The 21180-nt window shown below is 45.4% G+C and overlaps 3 protein-coding genes across 4 annotated transcripts; all 3 read left to right on the top strand.

Moving 5' to 3' along the window:
- The first annotated feature begins 104 nt into the window (after positions 1-104).
- On the top strand, positions 105-9129 carry vps41 (VPS41 subunit of HOPS complex). Of its 2 annotated transcripts, none has more exons than XM_037279861.1 (27): positions 105-303; positions 585-623; positions 1535-1642; positions 2928-3005; positions 3204-3278; positions 3862-3924; positions 4121-4186; positions 5283-5402; positions 5481-5627; positions 5693-5759; positions 5842-5939; positions 6002-6131; positions 6233-6467; positions 6579-6660; positions 6729-6821; positions 6908-7035; positions 7146-7290; positions 7374-7415; positions 7490-7540; positions 7638-7775; positions 7865-7919; positions 7982-8122; positions 8201-8337; positions 8423-8522; positions 8650-8694; positions 8783-8862; positions 8940-9129. In XM_037279861.1, exons 1-27 carry the CDS (start codon positions 283-285, stop codon positions 9018-9020), a joined length of 2565 nt encoding a protein of 854 aa, XP_037135756.1. In that variant the 5' UTR covers positions 105-282; the 3' UTR covers positions 9021-9129. The 2 variants fall into 2 exon arrangements, with proteins under 2 accessions (XP_037135756.1, XP_037135757.1); XM_037279862.1 differs by having other exon boundaries at positions 5842-5936; positions 8940-9020.
- A 494-nt stretch (positions 9130-9623) lies between these two features.
- On the top strand, positions 9624-18173 carry LOC119139591 (titin-like). Its single transcript, XM_037280402.1, has 4 exons — positions 9624-9703; positions 10605-14140; positions 14207-18024; positions 18114-18173. Exons 2-4 carry the CDS (start codon positions 10606-10608, stop codon positions 18171-18173), a joined length of 7413 nt encoding a protein of 2470 aa, XP_037136297.1. The 5' UTR covers positions 9624-9703; position 10605.
- LOC119139592 (N-acetyltransferase ESCO1-like) lies at positions 18172-21052 on the top strand (the record flags this gene model as incomplete). The annotated part of the gene is made up of 7 exons (XM_037280404.1): positions 18172-18314; positions 18385-18475; positions 18555-18686; positions 18771-18860; positions 19057-19200; positions 19272-19456; positions 19603-21052. Coding segments are annotated over 7 exons (954 nt in total), but the record flags the coding sequence as incomplete, so codon positions are not given.
- Positions 21053-21180: the final 128 nt, after the last annotated feature.

Raw genomic sequence — 21180 nt, forward strand, 5'->3', positions numbered from 1 at the left:
GAAATGTATCTCTCCTAAATTGATTGCTTCTTGCATTAATCAATGCACTCCTATCGGTTGCGTTTTCTAGCAGGAAAACTTCAAGTCCCACAAACCCCCGCGTCGGCGTTGCTGTCATGTGATTCAAGTTAAAGGCAGCGAGCGTAGTCTAGCCGACAACAAGCATCACGCGTGTACTGTCGTGATTATTTTTATTGTCATGCCGGGATAATAACCGTGCTGTTGGGGACCTCTAAGTAGGTTTCAACTACAGTCGAAGCGAATTTATTGTCGGATAAGACGATGGCGGGAGTGATGGAAGAGGTAAGACTAGCATGCTAACGTTAGCCGGCTAATGTTGTTGTTACTACTAAACTAACTCGTTGAACCTCAAATGTAGATTTATGTACAGCTAGGCGGCCTCCCTATATTCTGCAAACGTAGGCAAAAATGCACATTTTATTCAAATGAAATGATAAATCATCTTAAATAAGTTACTTTGCTGATGCATTGTTTATGAATTAGGCTGATGATATCCAATCCAGATATCAGTGCCTACTTGACCATCGAGTAGAATCTAATCTAATCTGTGTTTCCTACAACAGAGCAGACAACCAAGTGAGGAATTCACAGATGAATCCGAGGTAAGATCAATAAATACAATCACTGGTCCATCTGTCAAGAATGAGTACGAGTTGCTCAATATACTCTTATTTCTGTACTGTCAACATCAATGTCAAGCGTTTGCTTTTCTTCTGCCGGCACCGAGCAACACTTTGGGGCCGGTGCGTCACGGGCTGAATATTACTCCCAAATCGGCTTTATAAGCGATGCTGCACAGTCTGTGGGGTGCATCAACTCCAAACACTGTGTGTGTGCGCTCTCATGTCCTGCTGAGCTGGAGGGGGGGCTGATGGTGGGACAAGAGCGTGGAAAAAGTGTTATTTTCCAAAACAATCCTTTCCCACTCCACAATGCCATATCTCGGCTATTTCCTGTGTATTACGGTGGTGAGAGCTTTGACGCGAGGGCATTCGTCACGGGCTTGGCCGCCCTATCGAAGGAGGGAAAAAAAATCGAACTGTATCCCTTTCCACAGAAACTTTTGCCATCAAGCGTCGCCCAGTCGCACAATTGGCCTCGTTTTTATCCGAAGTCACAGTTTTACAGTTCAAACCGAGGATAACGTCCCTTGACCTTCACGTTGTGCTCGGCATTGTAATAGATGGGGTGGGAGGGGGGGTTCATCCAATGAAAGGCGACATATGTTGGATCTTGGCCCAATTTGCTTCAGCCCCACGAACTCCTTGATGAATGGGAAAAAAAATCATCAAATTCATTGATTATTTAAATAATGGTTACTTAAAGCCCTAAATAAGATATGCATAACATCGTCTTGCGCCATCTATTTGTGGCCACATCACAGATTTCATCATATTGCAGATTATTTGCCACGTTGCAGGATTTTGAGCTCACGTTCGGGACATCGCTTGGAATGAAAACTGTTGGAAGGAGTGTCATAGTTGTCATCCAGCGGATCTTCTTTGTCCCCCAGGAGGAGGACAGCGAGGAGGAGCCCAAGCTGAAATACGAACGGCTGTCCAACGGCGTGACGGAAATCCTCCAGAGCGACGCCGCCAGCTGCATGACCGTCCACGACAAGGTAGTGTGGGTGCGGCGTCCCGTCTCGCCACCCCTTTGCCAGTCCGCCTCGTGGGGCCATTCCTTTCTCACCTGCGCGTACGGCCGCTCCTCGCAAGGAGACGCGCCAGACGCTGTTGTCGGCTCCCCTTTTCATTGCTGCTCCCGCACACCTGCCGTTGGGGAGTTCTTCTTCAAGCTGACGAATCATCTCGACAGCGGGAACACGGGTCGGAACCTCATTGCCTCCACCAAAGAGCTTCCTGGTTGGATGGTCACTTTGTAAACGATTGAACCTATTTTCTGGAGTGCTCATATTAGAACTATTTTTGTTCCCTTTTTTTCCCCTCTTTTTTTATAACTATTTTTATTGTATTTTTTTTTTTATACTATTTCTTTTGTTAGGTTTTAATCATATATTTTAAATGAAATACCCTAATTTGTATTGTATTAGATATTTAGGGCCTTCCAACCTCGAGCAGCCTCCCCCAAGTCAGGCGAGTCCCATTGTGCTTTGGCGAGGACCCCCGCGTGGTCACAGCCGCCCCACCAACAATTTTGGTTTTCCACGGCAAACGCGCACATGCGGCCTCATATCTGAAGCGTCTGAATGGGGATTTCCGTTTGAACAATCCTCCCGTTCCGATAAATCCCTTTTAAAAGTTGCTGCGCCTCACGAGCCTCCAACCCCTTTTTTTTTTTTCCTTTCTTGCTTTATTTATTTTTATTCGCTGCTTATTTTATTTGGGGAAGATTGCAGTGGGCTCTGTGTGACACGCTCAGCTGTGCCTGTAAATATAAGCATTTCATTATAGGCTGCACTCAAGCATGCTGCTGGGCCACATGCCGCCAGAGAAAGGCGGGGGTGGCGGGGGAGATTAGGCCGGGGCGGCAGGAACACACACTTAAAGTCACACTATTCCCCCCCTCTCTTTCTTTTTCCCCAGCGGACACACACCACATGATGCACCGAGGAGGAAAAAAAAAAAAAAAAGCGAGAGACAAATGCTTTTAAATCGTGTGCTTAGCAGCAAGAGGGTGAAGACAAGTCAGACGTACGGTGCATTTATTATGCTGAAGCCTTTTAATTTAAGAAGAAGAAATGCCATTTCACACTGCCTGACTTAATAAAGAGCAATGGCAATTTCACACTTTTGCTCACAAGCTCACCCGATCCGCACCCGGACGCCTTTTTTTTATTTATTTTATAATCCCCTTCACCTACACACAAACACGGCTTCGTTTTATGATTCAAAAATCTTCAATTTCTCTTGTTGAATTTAAACTTCTTTTTTTTATTATTACAGTTTCTTGCTCTGGGGACACATTTTGGGAAGGTTTTCCTTTTGGACATCCAAGGAAATGTCACCCAGAAGTTTGAAATTGTGAGTAACAGCCACAAGATGCTTAGACGATCATAATAATAATGCACATAAATCTTTTTTTATTTATTTTTTTATTTAAAAACAAAAAAACATACATTGTTTGTTTTAGAAGAGGCTTGAACGGATTGAAAACATTTTCATTCATTTCAACGGCGAAAGATGATTTGAGATGATGCCACATCGCTTCTGTTCCTCTAGAGTTCGGTAAAGATCAACCAGATCAGCCTGGACGAGAGCGGCGAGCACGTGGGCATCTGCTCCGAGGACGGCAAGGTCGGACATCTTCCATCTCACTGACCACACGTGCGTGCGGCACAGCGTCCTTCTCGAGAAACTTGATGCTAACGCTGGCGGACGGAAATATTGAGCAGGTTTTCACGGCGCCACTGTTAACCTGCCATTTAATCTCGGGAAATGATCTTCGACTGATGCTTATCGTAATTAAGAGCCTCCCAGGCGAGATGCGCTCCCACTTGATTTCAGGAGGCCCTTCTAATCCTTACAAATCTAACGTAATCCTTAATTGCCGCTGAGATGCCTTCGGGATCTGGTGTTATACCGCCCCCCCGCCCCCCCGATGGCCGTGATGCACTAATGGCAACTCGGCGGTCCTCTTACAGCACACAAGAGGTGGCGACAGAGTCCAAGATTAGCAAGCTTCTAAAGCCCGCAGGGTTGTTGTTTTTTTTTTTTTCCCGGAATCAAAGTGTGCACTAATTGGCGACCCGGAAGAGCGAATCAAAGTCGGGTTTTCCACAGTTTTTCCCCCGAAGGTCCAGGCTAGTTGCAGAGGCGGCAATTAAAGCGGAGGTGATGCGTTATTCACCTTTTGTTGTTCCTTTTTTTTTTCTTTCAGGTGCAAGTGTTTGGCCTCTACACAAGAGAAGGCTTCCACGAGAACTTTGATTGTCCCATCAAAGTAAGAGATGAACATTGAATTGCTATCCCAAAAAAAAATTCACTTTCCTCATCCAAATGCTCTCTGGCCTCTGTTAGGCCGCTCCAGTTGGTAAATTGCTAGGTCCGTTCTTTCTTGCCATCCTTAACTGGAATATTGCAAAGCATCAATCCCGTTTCACTTTGCCAAATGCTAACAGTGTCGTCTGTCTCGCTAGGTGGTGGCGTTACATCCGCAATTCTCCAGATCCAACTACAAGCAGTTTGTCACCGGCGGCAACAAGGTAACTTCCAATAGAATTCTCACCACCTCATTCACAGTTTCACATTTGGAGACGTTCTATTCTCAAATCCGTTATTGGTGGTACAAGCTCGCTACGGCTAGAGGAGACCATCTTTCTTTCTTTTTTTGGTCCACTGTGGAAAACAACAACAAAAAGTGCCTTTTCTGTCTCTTTGGAGTGCTCTCTGGAGAGCGGGCCATTTTCGCAAAGTGCTTTCCCGCAATCTCGGGGAACGAATGGATCATTATAGTGATGCCACACAGCGCTGCCTTGACTTACGAGTTTTTGCGTTGTGTGACAAATATTTCGTTACGGGCGAGCTTGCCGCCTGAGCCAAGTGAAAAATAAAACACGGGGTACCTAATGTTGTGACCGTAGAGTATACGCAATAATGCCGGGGATTATTTTTAGCTCAAGGGCGCTGACATTTCAACATCAAGCAATGTTTCTTTGGCGTCATTGTTAGCATGCCGCTTTGCCATTTTCTTTGAATCGCCGCCGATTCCTCTCGCTGAAGGCCTCGGCGAGGTGCCTGCCTCGGAAATCGATGCGCCTCGACGGGAAAGGAAAATTCAATGTTTGCCTCCGCCGTTCTTTTGTCGCGCCGTCTCTCGGTGGTGGGCTGAAGCGTTTATTAGGTGCTGATCTTGTGCAGCTTTTTGTATCACAACAGCACGTGTGGATAAAAAGACACATTAGTGCGGGCCTCTCATAGCAATTGGAAACGCTCAGTCGCTAGCACTTGCCATGCTAATAGTATAACAACCTAAAAGCACTGATGTAGATTGCGAAGGATTTTACATATGGATCATGTTCATATCATAATAATAGCGATAATAAGAAAAAAAATCTCGTTAAGATTTTTAAGGCGCCTTGCACTTCTGATTCTCAATATGAATGTTTATTGATGACTTTATTATCTTTTATTGTGCGCTTAACAGAAAATTGATGGATGGATGATTTGGTCATCCACCAAAGGTTGACTCCAGTGTGCCAGTTGTCTACTGTTCATGCACTGCCCTCTATTGGTCGCAGGGCGCCACTGCTCTACATTCTGCACTGACATTTTTCTCTTTCTTGCGGCCTGGCCTCCAAGCTCCTTTTGTACGAGCGCAACTGGATGAACCGCTGGAAGATGTCGCTCCTGCACGAAGGTGAGGGCAGCATCACCAACGTGCAGTGGAGAAGCAACCTCATCGCTTGGGCCAACAACGTGGTACGCGGCCTTCGTCCACCCTCGACTTTTGCGAGCACGCGGCGTCGAGACGTGATGCCCTTCATTCGTTCGGCTTAGGGCGTCAAGATCTACGACATCAGCACCAAGCAGCGCATCACCAACGTTCTCCGCGACAACGTTAGCCTGAGGCCCGACATGTACCCGTGTAGTCTGTGTTGGAAAGATAACACCACCCTCATCGTGGGCTGGGGAACCTCCATCAAGGTTTGACCTTTTGAACCTGACATTTTCAAGCAACTTTTGTGTCATTTCGCATTCCTCCTTTGAAGATTTGTGCCGTAAAGGAGCGACATCCTACAGAAATGAGGGACCTGCCCAGTCGTTACGTGGAAATAGGTATGGAAAGCTCCGGTCATGGTTTTTTTTTTTTTTTCCCGTGACCAGACAATCAGAGCGAATCCCGTTTGTGCTGTTTAAGTTTCCGCCTTTGAGACGGAGTTCTTCATCAGCGGGCTGGCGCCGCTGGCCGATCAGCTGGTCACCTTGTTCTTTGTGAAGGAGAACGCCGAGCACGTGGTAAGGAAAACCTAACGGAACCCGTGAGCCCATTTCTGATGTTTGATTCCGGGGGAGGACAGGACGCCGAGTTCCTGGCGCGGCCTCGTCTCGACATCATCCAGCCTCTGCCCGAGTCGTGCGAGGAGATCTCGTCAGACGCCCTGACCGTGCGCAACTATCAGGAGAACGAGTGTCGCGACTACCGTCTTGGTGAGCCTGCCCCAGTGACAAATCCAGCAACTTTTTCATCTTGAAAGTTCTCGAGAGAATTGCGCACAATTGACCACAACCTCTTATGTTATGGGGTGCAGAGCATTCGGAGGGAGAGTCGCTCTTCTACATCGTCAGCCCCAAAGACGTGGTGGTGGCCAAGGAGCGTGACCAGGACGACCACATCGACTGGCTGCTGGACAAGAAGAAGTATGAGGAGGCGCTGATGGCCGCCGAGATTAGCTTCAAGAACATCAAGAGGCACGACGTGCAGAAGATCGGCATGGCCTACATCAACCACCTGCTAGAGAAGGGGGACTACGACGGCGCCGCAAGGTTTCTCTTCCCAATCATCTGGCTTTTACGTCGCCATGGCAACAATTTACACAGATATTCAGTCAGCCCGGTATTTTCGTGAATAATACTGTACATGGTTTTCTCGTGCAGGAAGTGCCAAAAGATTCTGGGGAAAAACATGGAACTGTGGGAAAACGAGGTGTACAGATTCAAGACCATCGGGCAACTGAAGGTGAGTCACGGCAAAGCAAGGTCAAATGTCATTCATTTCATTTTCATAATCAACATTTTCAATTGTAGGCCATCAGCCAGTATTTACCCAGAGGAGACCTGCGTCTTCGCCCGGCCATCTACGAAATGATTTTGCACGAATTCCTCAAAACAGACTATGAGGTACTTGCCGTTGAATGTTGAGCTTTTAAGCCCGGCGTGGCCTCAAAGTGTTTGTTTTTTTCCCCTCCACCTGCCTGCCCACTCAGGGTTTCGCCACGCTAATCCGGGAGTGGCCGGGAGAGCTTTACAACAACATGGCCATCGTGCAAGCCGTCACCGACCACCTGAGCAAGAACCCCATGAACCCCACCCTGCTCACCACGCTGGCCGAACTGTGAGTTGGTCTTTTCGGACAAAAAAAAATGGATACCGAAAATTAGACACACCTACACTGCACTCGTGTCTGATTTAAATTTTTAAAATTATTTTTGGGGGGGGTTTCAGCTACACATATGACCAGCGCTATGACCGTGCGCTGGAGATCTACCTGCGTCTTCGCCACAAAGACGTTTACCAGCTCATCCACAAGCACAACCTCTTCTCCTCCATCGAGGACAAGATTGTGCTCCTCATGGACTTCGACAAAGAGGTTTGTCTCGCAACCCGTGTCACCACGGCGACAATTGCCTTCGGGATTTTTTTTAATGGTTTTTTTTGTGTATGTGCACGCAGAAAGCCGTGGACATGCTTCTGGACAATGAAGACAAAATATCAGTGAGTGCGATATGTTCTTAATTTTTAAGGATAATTATGTTGTTCACAAAATCTTTTATTTTCTTTATTTTTAGATCGACAGGGTGGTGGAGGAATTGGCAGACAGGCCTGAGCTTCTTCATGTGGTCAGTAGACACCCACCCCCTCCCTTTTTGTTGCGTTTGCTGCCGTAGTACTTTAACGCTTCTCCCGATTCCGCCTTTCCCACTCGTCACCGGGCAGTACCTCCACAAACTGTTCAAGCGGGACCACCACAAAGGCCAGAGGTACCACGAGAAGCAGATCGGCCTGTACGCTGAATTCGACCGACCCAATCTGCTGCCCTTCCTGAGGGACAGCACACACTGTCCACTGGAGAAGGTACTCATCCTCTTAATTCAAACGTTGAGGGTGATGCATCGTTGTTTCTTCTGTAAGCCCACCACTGATGTCGTAGGTTCCTTTTGCAGGCTCTGGAAGTTTGCCAGCAGAGACACTTTGTGGAGGAGACCGTCTTCCTGCTCAGTAAGAACAAATGCTGAAATGTCCTCGACGGCGGAGTCGATTTAACGCGAGCGCTTCCGCAGGCCGGATGGGGAACTGCAGACGGGCACTGCAGATGATCATGAAGGAGCTGGGGGACGTGGACAAGGCCATCGAGTTCGCCAAGGAGCAGGACGACGCTGAGCTGTGGGAGGATCTCATCACCTACTCCATCGACAAGCCGCGTGAGAAGCTTTCAGGAAGTTGGCTTTGTTTTTCGCCCAATGAGTTTCACACCCTTTTCTTGGGTTTTGCCTCTCCAGCGTTCATCACAGGACTGCTGAACAACATCGGCACGCACGTGGACCCCATTCTGCTGATCCATCGCATCAAGGAAGGCATGGAGATCCCCAACCTCAGGGATTCCCTGGTCAAGATTCTCCATGACTACAACTTGCAGGTTGATGCTCAAATTTGCTTGTTTGTGTTTTATTTTTACAATAAAGCTTTCCTGTTTTGATTAGACGACAATCTCTCCTCAACAGATTATGCTTCGCGAAGGATGTAAGAAGATCCTGGTGGCCGACTCTCTGTCACTGCTTCAGAAGATGCATCGCACGCAGAGCAGAGGCATCGCAGTGGACGGTCGGTGCACAAAATATTCTAGAGCCTGTAATACGTGTCATCGTGATATAAGCGTAAAGGAAAATTGCGTGGGTCGGATTTTCACATTGAAACTCATATTCATACTTTTGTGGGCTTTTCTTTGCAGAGGAGAGCATTTGTGAATCGTGCCATGTGACAATTTTACCCTCAGGTATGTCACACTGGAACCTTTATAACTTTATTTCTATCTTACAATGCAGTGGATGCTTTATACATTCTATACTCGATGTGTATTTCAGACATGGCCAAAGCTTTTAGCGTGGTGGTGTTCCATTGCAGACACATGTTTCACAAGGAATGTTTACCCTCCACGGGAACGGTTAGAAATTTTAAAATCATTATTATCCAGCAGGAACATTACATCTCGCCTAATATTTTCTCTTGTGTTTTTTACAGACTCCCGGAGTGCAGTTTTGCAACATCTGCAGTGCAAAGAGGCGTGGGCCAGGAAGCGGCATCCTGGAAATGAAAAAATGACTTATTTAAAAAAAACACAACCAAAAATGCTATTCAAATCTGTGGACACCTTCTACTTGCTGGTAATGTAAATGGCCGACCAAGAAATAAAATCCTAATTTCAAAATGATTGTGGATTACTGTTTGTTGTTGAAGGTTATGTTTGTCATATTCTCCTTGAATGAGTGGTGGACTAGTGGTTTGTATGTCTGCTTCACAATATTTCGGTTCTGGGTTTGACGGTTTTCCCCGTGCTTGAATGGGTTTTCTCCAGTTATTACGACTTTCTCCCACGTTCTAATTTAAGACTTAATTGTCCATAGTCGTGAATGGTTGTTTGTATGTGTCCACTGTTCTGATTGAAAGGTGACCAGTCCAGAATGTATTCCACTTCCACAGCAAGGACCCAAATGAGGACAAGTGCTATGAAAATGAATGATGAAACTAGCTGGTGACCAGTCAAGGGTGACTACCTTTTTCTTTCGATTTTTTCACTTAAATTCTTACGATTTATATTTTATTTGTGAATTGTTATGGACATCAACTTGTTTGTTCCTTTTTATTATTTCAAAATAGGAAAAAATGGCCGAAATAAAATACAGACAGCGACGTAACGTCATTTCCGCCGTCATTCTCCGGAAGTACAGTTAATTTTTATTCACGAGAAAAAAACAGCTGGTGTACGAAAAAAAGAAAGCGTCAAAGTGAGTTCCTCCGTCAATTTCGTGTTCTTTTGTTGACATTATTCTCCCGTGTGACGCCCAGTTAAACCTCTTGTCGCTGTGCGACGCTGCTGCTTTGTTTATTTGTCAGCGAGCCGCGTTTTGGTGCCGAGTTGCTAGCTTTAGCTTTAGCCACAACTACCATCACCGTTGATGTATACTTGTAGCTAACACGCTAGCCACTATTTGCTAACTAGATGCCCTGTCTAGCATCACAACCACTGCGCATTCGCGGTGTAAAATGTTTTACAAGGGCACTGATATGCGTGCTAACGTCATAACTAGTGCGTGTCGTGTCGCGTTAGTTGTCCGCGGTGTCGCGCATCTTTTTGGCAAGTGTTTACTTTCGGCTATACGTCACCTACCAAATATCGTTTGGATATGTTCATTAAACATTTTGGGGTGGTATTTCCACGTCGTCTATAATATTTTCATAAGTGAGCGCATCTACAGTTACATGGCTTGAGCAGGATTCACAAATGGAATTGTATAACACCTTAACTAGCATTTAAAATGCGAGCGAAACCTTATGTAGCTACATGTGTACAATTTCAGTCATTAATTGGACGGCATTAAGACGACTCGTGCTTAATACACCCCGCACCACAGGATAAATACTCTCCGGAATCAAGACATCCAACACTTTGCTGACATTGATTGCAAGAAGGGAAATCTGGTCCAATGTGGCCCAGTGGTCTGTCATATGTGTGTATCCAATTGTAAATACTGAGCAGATTTAACATTTACGATAGTCAGCCCTCATTGTTTTCTAAACAGATCAGGGAGTTAAAAAAAAGCCCTCATCCCACACCAGACTACAGGATAATCCCTCTGAAAAATGCTTCATAGTCATTTCATTAACATGTCAAATTGTTTTTGACAGAATGCCAGCCTCAAAGCGAGGAACAGAGGAGCCCCTCGATCCTCAAGCGAAATTGAGGAGGCTGGAAGACATTGGTGAAGCGCTCCAGTCCGAAACCACACCAGCAATCAACAACAGGTCTCATAAAGAAATACATTTGCATGAAATTACAGATGCTGTTGCCCCTCGGACCAAAAGGAAACTTGAAGAAGAAGAAGAAGCTACGGAAGGAAACCCATCCAAGTCATCACGACAGACTTCACCAGTCCGAACTACTCTAGGTCCACCCGTCACAAAACACTCAAGTGCCTTCTGTCGGGAAGCTCCGTCAGATGATTTTAATACAGAGTTCAATGTCGACAATACGCCCAGCGACAGCAGCAAGGACGGACTTTTCACTGAGAGCAATGAGCAGGGTTTGACAAAAAAATACTCAAGCCTAATACAAACCAAGCCAGCCTCCGACTCGCTGCAGGTGAGTGAAGAGTTACCGTCACCTCCAGCAGAATTTGTCCAGAATGAGCACAGTTATGGCAAATCATCAGACTCCAGTCTTGACAGCATTTTGGACACTACAGAAAACACCACAAAGGAAAGTAGGGCAGCCAACATCATATTTACGGCTGAAGAAAAGGAGAGAAAAGAAGCAGACGACCAAAGGCTTCCTGCTAACCATCCCCTCGCATCGTCCTTGACGCATTCGGAGGATGCTGCTGCAGGTGGTGCTGCTGCTATCAGAAGCCGGGCAGTGGGAACATTTTGTTCCAGCAACGGAGATGCACATCTTGAACAGTTAGTCTGTGAACAAAATTGGCAGACTGATTCCATCAGTGAATGTATAGAAACTGTGACAAGTGTTATAAAGCAGGATTTAACACAAAATACAGACCAGGAAAAGCATGATGTGACGGTCAGTGGTGACTTAATGAGGCTTAATGATGTATCTGGTGAAGATCAGATGCCCCCAAACGTCAATGCTGAAGAAATTGTGTTGGAAAGTTGTAATCCTGAGACAAGCATTGAAGAAAGTTGTATACCCGAGTCAAATCGATGTCCATATACTCAGGCAACAGAAACTGAATCCGACCAAAACCCGGAGAGTCATTTTAAAGAACTTCTAACTTCAGCATCTGAGAATCAGACGCAAGAAAAAACAGGTTTTACGGACACTGGTAGCAACTGGGATCCTCGGATTGAGAAAGTAACACAGTCCGATAGAATTCCAGCCAGTAAGATTGAAGATGATGTGTGCCAAATTGAATTTGAGTGTAATAAAACTCTGGAAAGTTTGGATGAGGTGCTTTCAAAGAAGACCCAAGATGTGCCAGAAGCAGTCCTTGCAGTGTGTTCAGTCGAGGAAAGTCAAATGGAAACACCTGAGGTAACCGTAGAAGTAATGGAATCTGATATGAACCCAGCGAGTCATACTGAAGCAAATCTAAGTGCAACAGAGTCCGATAGAAAACCAGACACACCGACCGAAATGTTTTCGATTTCAAAGGAAACTGTTCCCACGTCGCAAGAGGTCCTCACTGAAAGTCACAATGCAGAGGATCAGAGAACGGCAAGTGGAACTCCAGAGAATACATCCATCCATCCATCCATTTTCTATACCGCAGTTGATGAAAAAAGGCAGACTGAGGTAACGTTCATAGATTTGCCAGTTGTGAAGAAAAACGTTCCTGCACCACAAGAGGTCCTCGTTGAAAATCTTAATGCACAAGTTGAAGAAACTCAAATAGAGAGCCATGTTCAAGAAATGTTAACAGTGGAGTACTGTAGTCAATCAGGAAATGGAAAATGTGTATCTGAAACTCAATCACTTTTAATGAAACCTACACCACCAGAGGTCATGGTTGACCAGTTAACTGTTGAGCGTCAAGTTGAAGAGTTCCGTGGAACCCCAAATAGTCAGACCGAAGAAATGAATCCAGTTTTAATGGAGTCTGTTCAAAGCTCAGTATGTCCTGTTGAAGACCATATATTAGCATCGCCTTCACTTTCACAAAAAACTGAAAACACTCCAAAAGAAGCCCTTAGCAACTGTTTTGTTGCAGAGAGCCACGTTGAAGAACATCAACTGGTGTCCAATGAAAAAAATCAAACAGAACTGGAGGCTGGTAAAAACATTGAAAGTCATGTTGAAGAGTTGTCTCTTTCACAAAGAAGTGAACCAAAGCCACAGATGGCCCTCATAGACAGTTTAGAGGAACATCAAGAGGTCCTCGGAGATTGTTTTCATGCAGAAAGTCAGATTGAGAAGAAGCATATGGAATCTGATAATAGAATCATCTCAAATCCCTTTGAACAAAAGCAGGAGCAAGTCAACAAAAGCATCAACACAGCTGAGGTGTCGACACCTCACTGTGAGTCGGCCGGCAAGCAAAACAGCACAATGGAGATGCCCCGTCAACATGTCATCATCTCGCAGCTGCAGACAGATGTGGAAACGCCATCGAAGGGAAGATTAACCGCTACGTTGCTTCAGGAGGAAATCAATAATCACTCCAGCCAAAATGACAATGAAGACTTGAAAATTTTTAATGCAGAAACGGTGCCAAAGGCAAACGTCCAGGAGAGCCCTGAAGTTAGCGATTGCACCACTGCTGTTACACAAAAAGCTTTAGCTCCTGCAAATTTCAAGACCAGTGGAACCGAAGAACTCAAAACTGTTATGGATGAATCAGAAGAAGCACACGAGAGAGTCGAGGTGAACAAAATTCAAAATTTCAATGTTTGTGACTATGAAAACAAGTTAAATTTGGACTCTGTAGCTACACCTGTGAGTCCAACTGACCTCCAAATTCAAAGCACTGAAGAATCGGAAAATCAAAAAAGTCAAGCAGAACCAACAGCAGACACAATGTCTTCTGAAGTTCTCGTCGAAGAAAACCCGGAGGATGCAAAATTACTTGACGCTCCTGAAAATCAGGCAGAAGTATCCGAAGACATGGAGTATGAAGATTCTGGTGTTCAAGAGAATCAGACTGCATTATCAACAAAGACTTCTTATGAGACACAAAAATTGGAAAGTGAAATGGTGGAAACCTCAAACTTGGAAATACATCATGAAACGGAGTTGCTACATGAGACAACAAATCATTCAAGTAGAAATGACATGGTGAAGAATCTTGAGCATGCAACAGCATCAGCCCCAGTGGAGCAAGAGGTCGCAGAACATATGCTGATCGTATGTGAAAGTGAAACGGGTCCTGATTTGACTGCAAATGGCAGTCATGGTAACAAGGGTACCACACAGTGTGTCACAGAAGTAGAAATGGTAGCAGAAGAAGACGACACGAATAAGAAGGTCAGCGAATCGACAGTTATCGTCTCAATCTTGGGGAACAATAAGGTCACCGAATTCATCACCAGTGATTCGAATGCTTCCGTAAACCAACCAGAGATGGACAATCCAGCAACACCGGATTGTATCTCAATTCCAACTTCTCCTGAGGAAATACAAGTGCAGAATGAAGACCTTGCTGAAGTTCAACTCAAGCATGCGGTACCAGAAATGGCAAACACTTCGAATGCAGTGACAAGTGTCATTCAAGGTGAGGAGGCGGCTGAAGTTGGCCTTGATCACATTGTTTTGAATGAATCTCTTCATTCTTTATTAGAAGAGGAGACGGGTTGCCAAGATGATGAAGCTACTGCAAAGACAGACGGCTATCATGACACTGTCGAAGAAACAGCTGGAAATACTGAAGTTTTAGTTTTTGCCCAACCAACTGACACTGCTCCTGTACCCACTATTTCAGAAGAGCTGAGCGATGCAATAAGTCAATCACAAGTTGAAAACCAGATAGTGTACGAGCCTATTAGTAGCCCAGAGAGTATTGAAGATGCAGATGCTGCTATGGCACCGGAGAAGCAAGTTTTGGTCTCTTTTGCGAACATATCAAGTATTCAAGACACGAAGGACGACTTGCCCAATGAATTCATGGAGGCCAGTCATTTCCAACTGGAAAATGAGCATATGGCTAAAGAAGAAGGATCAGTGGGCCAGAAAGCACTTGAAATGGTGATGGTCCCACTGACAACCATTTTTTCTGAGACTCGTGCAGAGGAAGAATCGGCAATGTCTTTACCGGTTGAAGATTTGGTGCCTTCGGAGGATGTGCCAAGTACTCAACACATGATGGAGGAAAGTAAGGCTAGTCCATTGCCAGTGGAAAATGACGAAAAACCGACAGACGACCATGCAGCAATTGAAATGGACGTACAACAGACCATCAAAGTACCAGGTCCAGACAGTAGTCCAGATAGTGACAAAGATGGGGATGCTGCCGTGGCTTTGGAGAAGCAATATTTGGCATCAGACGAGGAGGTACAAAGTACTCAAGACAAGGCTAGTTATTTGCACCCGGATAATAGCAGTACCACTAAAGAACAACGGACAGACAACCAAACCTCAGTCGAAATGGAGGAAGTACAATTGACCACCACTGTCCCAGAGCATAAAGGAGATGCCACCACTGATTTGGAGAAGCAGGACTTGCTGTCTTTACAGGAAGTACCAAGTATTCAAGACAAAATGGACACACTCATGAATGAAAGCGCAGAAGCTAGTCATTTGCAAGTGGAAAATAATGAAAGTGCTAAAGAAGAACAGACAGATGGCCAAGCAGCAATTGAAATGGAGAAACACCACACTATCCCAGTTCAGCAAAGTTGTCCAGATAGCAACAAAGATGGCGAAGTTGCCGTGGCTTTGGAGAAGCAAGTCTTAGTGTCTTCGGACGATCTACCATGTAATCAAGTAATAAAGGAGGACTTGTGTCCGAATGAAAGTGAAGAGACTCATCGTTTGCAACTAAAAAACAAGACAACTGCAGACGAATGGACAGTCCAAGCAGTAGTTGAAATGCAGGTCGAAAATACAACTAACATTTCAGAGACTTGTCCACAGAGTAACCGAGCTGGAGATGTTGTCCTGGGTTTAGAGAAGAAAGAATTTGTGTCTTTAGACATGGAGGGCAACTTGCAACTGGTAAATGAGAAACCTGCTGAAGAAGAACAGACAAATTGCCAAGCAGCTTTTGAAATAGGTGTGCAAGAGACCTCCACAGTTCCAGAGACTAATCTAGAGAGAAACAACAATGGAGATGGTGCTTTGGCTTTGAATAAGGAAGATTTGGTGTCCTCAGAGGATTTATCAAGTATCCAACATGTGAAAGATGACTTGCATTTGGAAAACGAGACATCTAATGAAGAACCAACAGATGGTAGTGTGGTTGTCGCAGATGTTTCTCAACACTTGCAGGATGATCTTCCTGCTGTGGACCTGCCACATGATACATCTGACGAATATGTAATTCTCAAGCCAGTCTCAGATAGCAACATTCACTTAGATATTGTCTCCCAAGCTGCTGTCGCGTCAGGTCTGTCTGACCCCAGTTTGGTGAACCAGGTGGATCCAAATTCTACCTTTGACGCAATAAATGGACCTCAACAGACCTGCCTTTTGAAGACTGAAGAGCCACCCCCTGATGTCAAAGTTGATTCAGTGATACCTTCAAGTGAAGAGGCAAAAGATTTACCTGCACCACCTTCAGAAGAACCTTTTGAGTCAACTCCAGACAACTTCCTTCAACCACCATCTGTCATGGTTGAAACGACCAACTCTAAACCTCAAGATGAAAATGTTGTGGCGACAGAGGACAGCGGGGAAAACGTTGCCCTCCAGGAATTGCAAATTCTGGAGGACATGGAGATCGGACATGAGATCGTTGTGGTTGAGGTTGCGAACGAAGAAGACCCTGACGTGACGATAATAGACAAAGCCGACACTCAAACGCCTTCTCTTCAAAAGGCAGTGGAAAAGACTGAAAATGAAAATGTATTGAAGACCAACAATTCCTTTTTAAAGCCCGACATTGACACCGAAATACTTCTTGAGAAACCCAAGAAGCAAGAAATGAACACCCAGGCCAGAACCAAAGCGCGTCTGGCTGCTCTGGCAGAGCAGAAAGCGGCCGCTATGAAGAGGACGGCCAACCGGCAGCAGCTCAACCTTTTAGCCTTGTGTCAGGAAATTGCTGAGGACATAGCCACAGACAGCACGCTGTTAAAGAGGATTGAAGAGGAAAAACAAGCAGCGGCCAAAAGCGAAGCTGCCAAGAAGGAAAATCCACCTATGAGCACGCAGGAACTGGCCCTTGTTGACGTCAAGCCTCCTGCTGAACCCGAAAGCTCCTCAGCGCAGAGGCCCCCTGCTGAGGAGCCCCCTGCGGCGCAGCCTGCCAGTGCTGAATCCAAGCTGGCAGAGGATCCGCCAAAGAGGCGTTTCTTTGTCTCCCAAGTTTCCGTGCCTCTGAAGGCCCACGAGAAGAAGAAGCTAACACGATATCAAAGATTAAGACAGGTAGAACTGCAAAGGGAGAAGATGTCATGGGCGCGCATGAAGAAAATGAAGTCTGACCAGGCAAATCAACTGTTCTCTGACATGGACTGGCAAGCTTCGATGTTACCACCTGCTCTGTTTTCCATCAATGCCATGACCACTGACCCTGCACCCAAAACCAGTTCGGCCCCCCTTCCAACTCCCACCTTAAGTAGCAAACCGGCATCCCCCAAGCCAGAAGCTCCTGAGTCTCTCAAGAGTGAAACTAAAGAACCCATAGCGGATGCCCCCAAGACTGAACCAGAAATCAAAACAGAACCCCCAAAAACAGAAAGTCCTCCGACTGAACCTCCTAAAGCCGAAATCACGAGAGTAACACGGCAAAGCAGTAAGGCTCAGACCCCTCAGGTCACCCCTCCAAATCCCACCCCAAAAGTCACCAGGTCGTCCACCAGGAGGTCTCTGCCGGCTGTACCCCCACCCATGCCCAACGGACTTAAGGCGTCAAAACCACAGCCTGTCGAGTACAAGCCATACAAACCGCGTCCCAGGTATTCACCTGATGATTTTGAACTTGATGATGACCCGTTACCGACGCCTCCAAAGAGGGTTAATCCTCTACCTAGGCTTAACCAGTCTCCCAGTCAGTCACATCCACTGGCCCAGTTGAAAGCCACACTTCAGCAATCCAGCCAGGCAAAACTTAAACACTCAACCACCTCTGCTGGACAGATTTCATCACCATGTCAATCAAAGCCCACCATTCCAACCTCAGCTCAGTCCAAACCCACCTGTTCTCCCGGTCCACACCTTCCCGTTACCTCAAGTGCCCAGTCAAAAACATCTGTCACCTCTGCTCCCGCCAAACCGTCACCCTCAGATGCGGTTCTGAAATCGAAACCCGCTTTGGCTGTGACTCAGGCTGTGTCGGTTTCACCTCAACTAAAAACAGCTGGCCTTGCCCCAGCTCAGACCAACCAGTCAGTGGCTTCAAACACATCCCAGATGAAGCCTGGCAGTCCTCCAGCTGATGGAGTTGCAGGTCATGCCAAAACCCTCCAGGCTCTGCCAGCAACAGACAAGGAAAGCAAGGTAACAACTTTTGATCATTTTCATATTCAAAAGTCAAAAATCTTTGGTGGTACTTGATTTAACAAAAACAAAAATGGCTATTTTTCTAGGCTACTGCTGCTTCAAGTCCACCTAAAAGCCCCCCTCCTCCTGCAGGTCTGAATTTTTAAAAATGACTTGTTCCCTACTTCTTCAAAAATTTTGTGGCGTACAATAATCACTGTTTTTCCCAAAGTTGCTGATCAGTGCCAAAAGACCGATACCTCCAAGACAGTCCAGGATGGGCATGCATCAGAAACATCCTGTCAAAAGTAAGTCCTGTACTATTTTCCCTCATAACAACTGCAAACTGTATTCATTTTTTTTTTTTTTTCTTTTCAGCGGTGCAGTGAAGCAGAAAGACAAAGCCACTCTGCAAAGAGAAGTGAGGAAACTTAAGGAGGCGGACAAAGATGACAGCCAAACTATTATTGTGAGTAAAGGAGAGAAAGAATTTCTCCTCCAGTCAATGCGTAGAGATGTAATCTTGCGTTTTTGTCTGTGTACCACAGGATGCAGGACAGAAGCACTTTGGAGCTGTGGCCTGCAGCGTATGCGGGATGCTGTACTCTGCCGCCAACCCCGAGGACGAATCACAGCATTTGCTCTTCCACAACCAATTCATCAGCGCCGTAAAATATGTGGTAAGTGGATGGAGATTTTTTTCCATAATTTAGCTCATCTTGTAATACGCTGAGAGACTTTGTCATGTTTATTGTGATTGCCAGGGCTGGAAAAAGGAGAGGATCCTGGGAGAATTTCCCGACGGCAAAATCATCCTGGTTCTGCCTGATGATCCCAAATATGCTCTCAAGAAGGTTGGAAAAGCTTTCCTTGCCATCATATCTTGTGCAACGCACTAAACTTGCCGCCATTTGCAGCCCCGCAAGATTAATTTTTGCAGCCCCAAAATGGCAGATTTTTGTTTATGCTGTGCTTAAATTATCCACCAAGCAAACTTGCTCTCCATTACCCTGTGTGTAAAGTCACCAATGACAGTCTGTTGCCGCTCAGGTGGAAGAGATAAGGGAGATGGTGGACAATGATCTCGGCTTCAAGCAGGTGGGTACAAAGTGTCCCTCCCAGACGAAAACCTTCCTCTTCATCACCAACGACAAGAAAGTGGCGGGATGCCTCATAGCCGAGCACATCAACGAGGTGAGTCCGCCGTGACGCCGGCAGAATGCTCGCCGCTCTTACGTCACCGCGTGCTTGGGTGCTCCGCGCAGGGCTACAGGGTGATCGAGGAGCCCCAGCCAGAGGGCTCGGAGGGGGAGAAGCTGATGTTTGAGCGGCAGAGGGCGTGGTGCTGCTCCACCACGGCCGAGCCGGCGCTGTGCGGGATCAGCCGCATTTGGGTGGTGAGCATGATGAGACGCCAAGCCATCGCCTCGCGTTTGGTCGAGTGCCTCAGGTCGGTACCACCCTTGCTATCCTTCAACTCTCAAATTGTTCCCATTTCTGTCACTGGGTGTCAAGTAAAAACATGGCTCAAAGTGACCCACAACATAACAGCCTGTGAATCCACTTCAAAGCCGCTTCCGTTCTTTCTTTGCACAGGAACAACTTCATCTTCGGTTCGTACCTGAGCAAAGATGAGATCGCCTTCTCGGACCCAACGCCCGACGGCAAGCTCTTCGCCACTCACTACTTTGGCACCTCGCAGTTTTTGGTGTACAACTTTGTCAGTGGCACGCACCCGAACCAGCCCAAAAGTGACTCGGTATGACGGTCGAGCCCGGAGGCGACGCCGGGAGTGGTCACCCCCTCGGCAAAAAACGTCTGATCCACCTCCGTTTTTTCTCCCCACAAAATGGACACGCACGTGCGCCTTGGTTCCAATCTCAGGGTGAACAAATTCACACTTGATGTACAAAAATTTGATTTCTTTTCAAGCGACATCCGGTGGAAACTACCAAGGAGTATTGGGGCAACCCTGAAAAGAAAATAATTATCACACTACAAGATTCAAGGCGTAATTCAGGGCGAGAATAAAATTGAATATTTTCAAGCTAAAACTACCGTGTATTAAGTTTTATCTTGAAAATAATACAAGGAAAACAGACAAATCTATTCTCAGATTACCTCCTTAATATCAAATATGTACACCTCAAATGTACTACTTGTTTTCTCAAATTTGACTTTGATATGACTAAACTGAAAAAAAACATCTATCTCAAAAATATGCACCTATTTTGTTCAAAAATAACGACTTGAAAATATACAACTTTTTATCTTTAAAATGTACAGCCCAATTTATTTTAGTTTCAATCAGAAAAATGTACAACTTTTTATCTTGAAAAGTAGACTAGCTCGAAAAGGATTTTTCTTTTTTTTTTATCTTGAAAATATACAAGTTTATTCTCGTAATACGATTTTGTTCTTGAAAATATTACCGTGTTTTTCTTTTGAAAATAAATGACTTTAATCTTGTAGATTTTTTCCCCAGTGAAGCCCTAAAACTACTTCAGATAAAATGAGTCATGTCCCTTTTATTATGATTATGATTACTGTTTTACATTTTTATTCGTGTGCGTTAACATATGCAATCAAGTGCATGGTGTTTTCCCATCAATGGCTGCTCACTTTTTAAACCTTTTTTCCACCTCCATCATAGTTCGTCACAACATTTCACACTAACATTTTTACAACCAAATATCTGAAGAAGAATTGTTTAGAAGTGTAGCTGGGGCTATTTTTTCAAATATTTTTTAGACGACATTACTTGTTATTCCAAACTGAGCCATATACTGTCCGCTGTTAAAGCGACGAGGCATTGTAACCCAAACGATTTTTTTTTTTACCTCCCCCTCAACACAACGGTTTGTCCATTACGCTTTGATGTTGTGCCTGAATTTAAGTGGCTTACTTTATTTTTCCCTAGTGCTCAGTATCATTATCCTTTTCCTTGATAACTTACACTGTACCATATAAAATGGGTATGTAGATAAACACGCACTATAACATTTGTAATAAACAATGTGGGAAGTCTTCAAGGCTCTTTACCCCCCTTCTGCGTATGAATTTATGCATAGATGAGATATATTAAAAAAATATATATTTAAACAATAAACTAAATGCATTGCAGCCTATGCCTGCTCTCTTTCCAGGGACGCAGAGAAGACCTGCATGATCAGT

This window comes from Syngnathus acus, chromosome 20 (assembly GCF_901709675.1).
Source record: "Syngnathus acus chromosome 20, fSynAcu1.2, whole genome shotgun sequence".
Classification (NCBI taxonomy): Eukaryota; Metazoa; Chordata; class Actinopteri; order Syngnathiformes; family Syngnathidae; genus Syngnathus; species Syngnathus acus.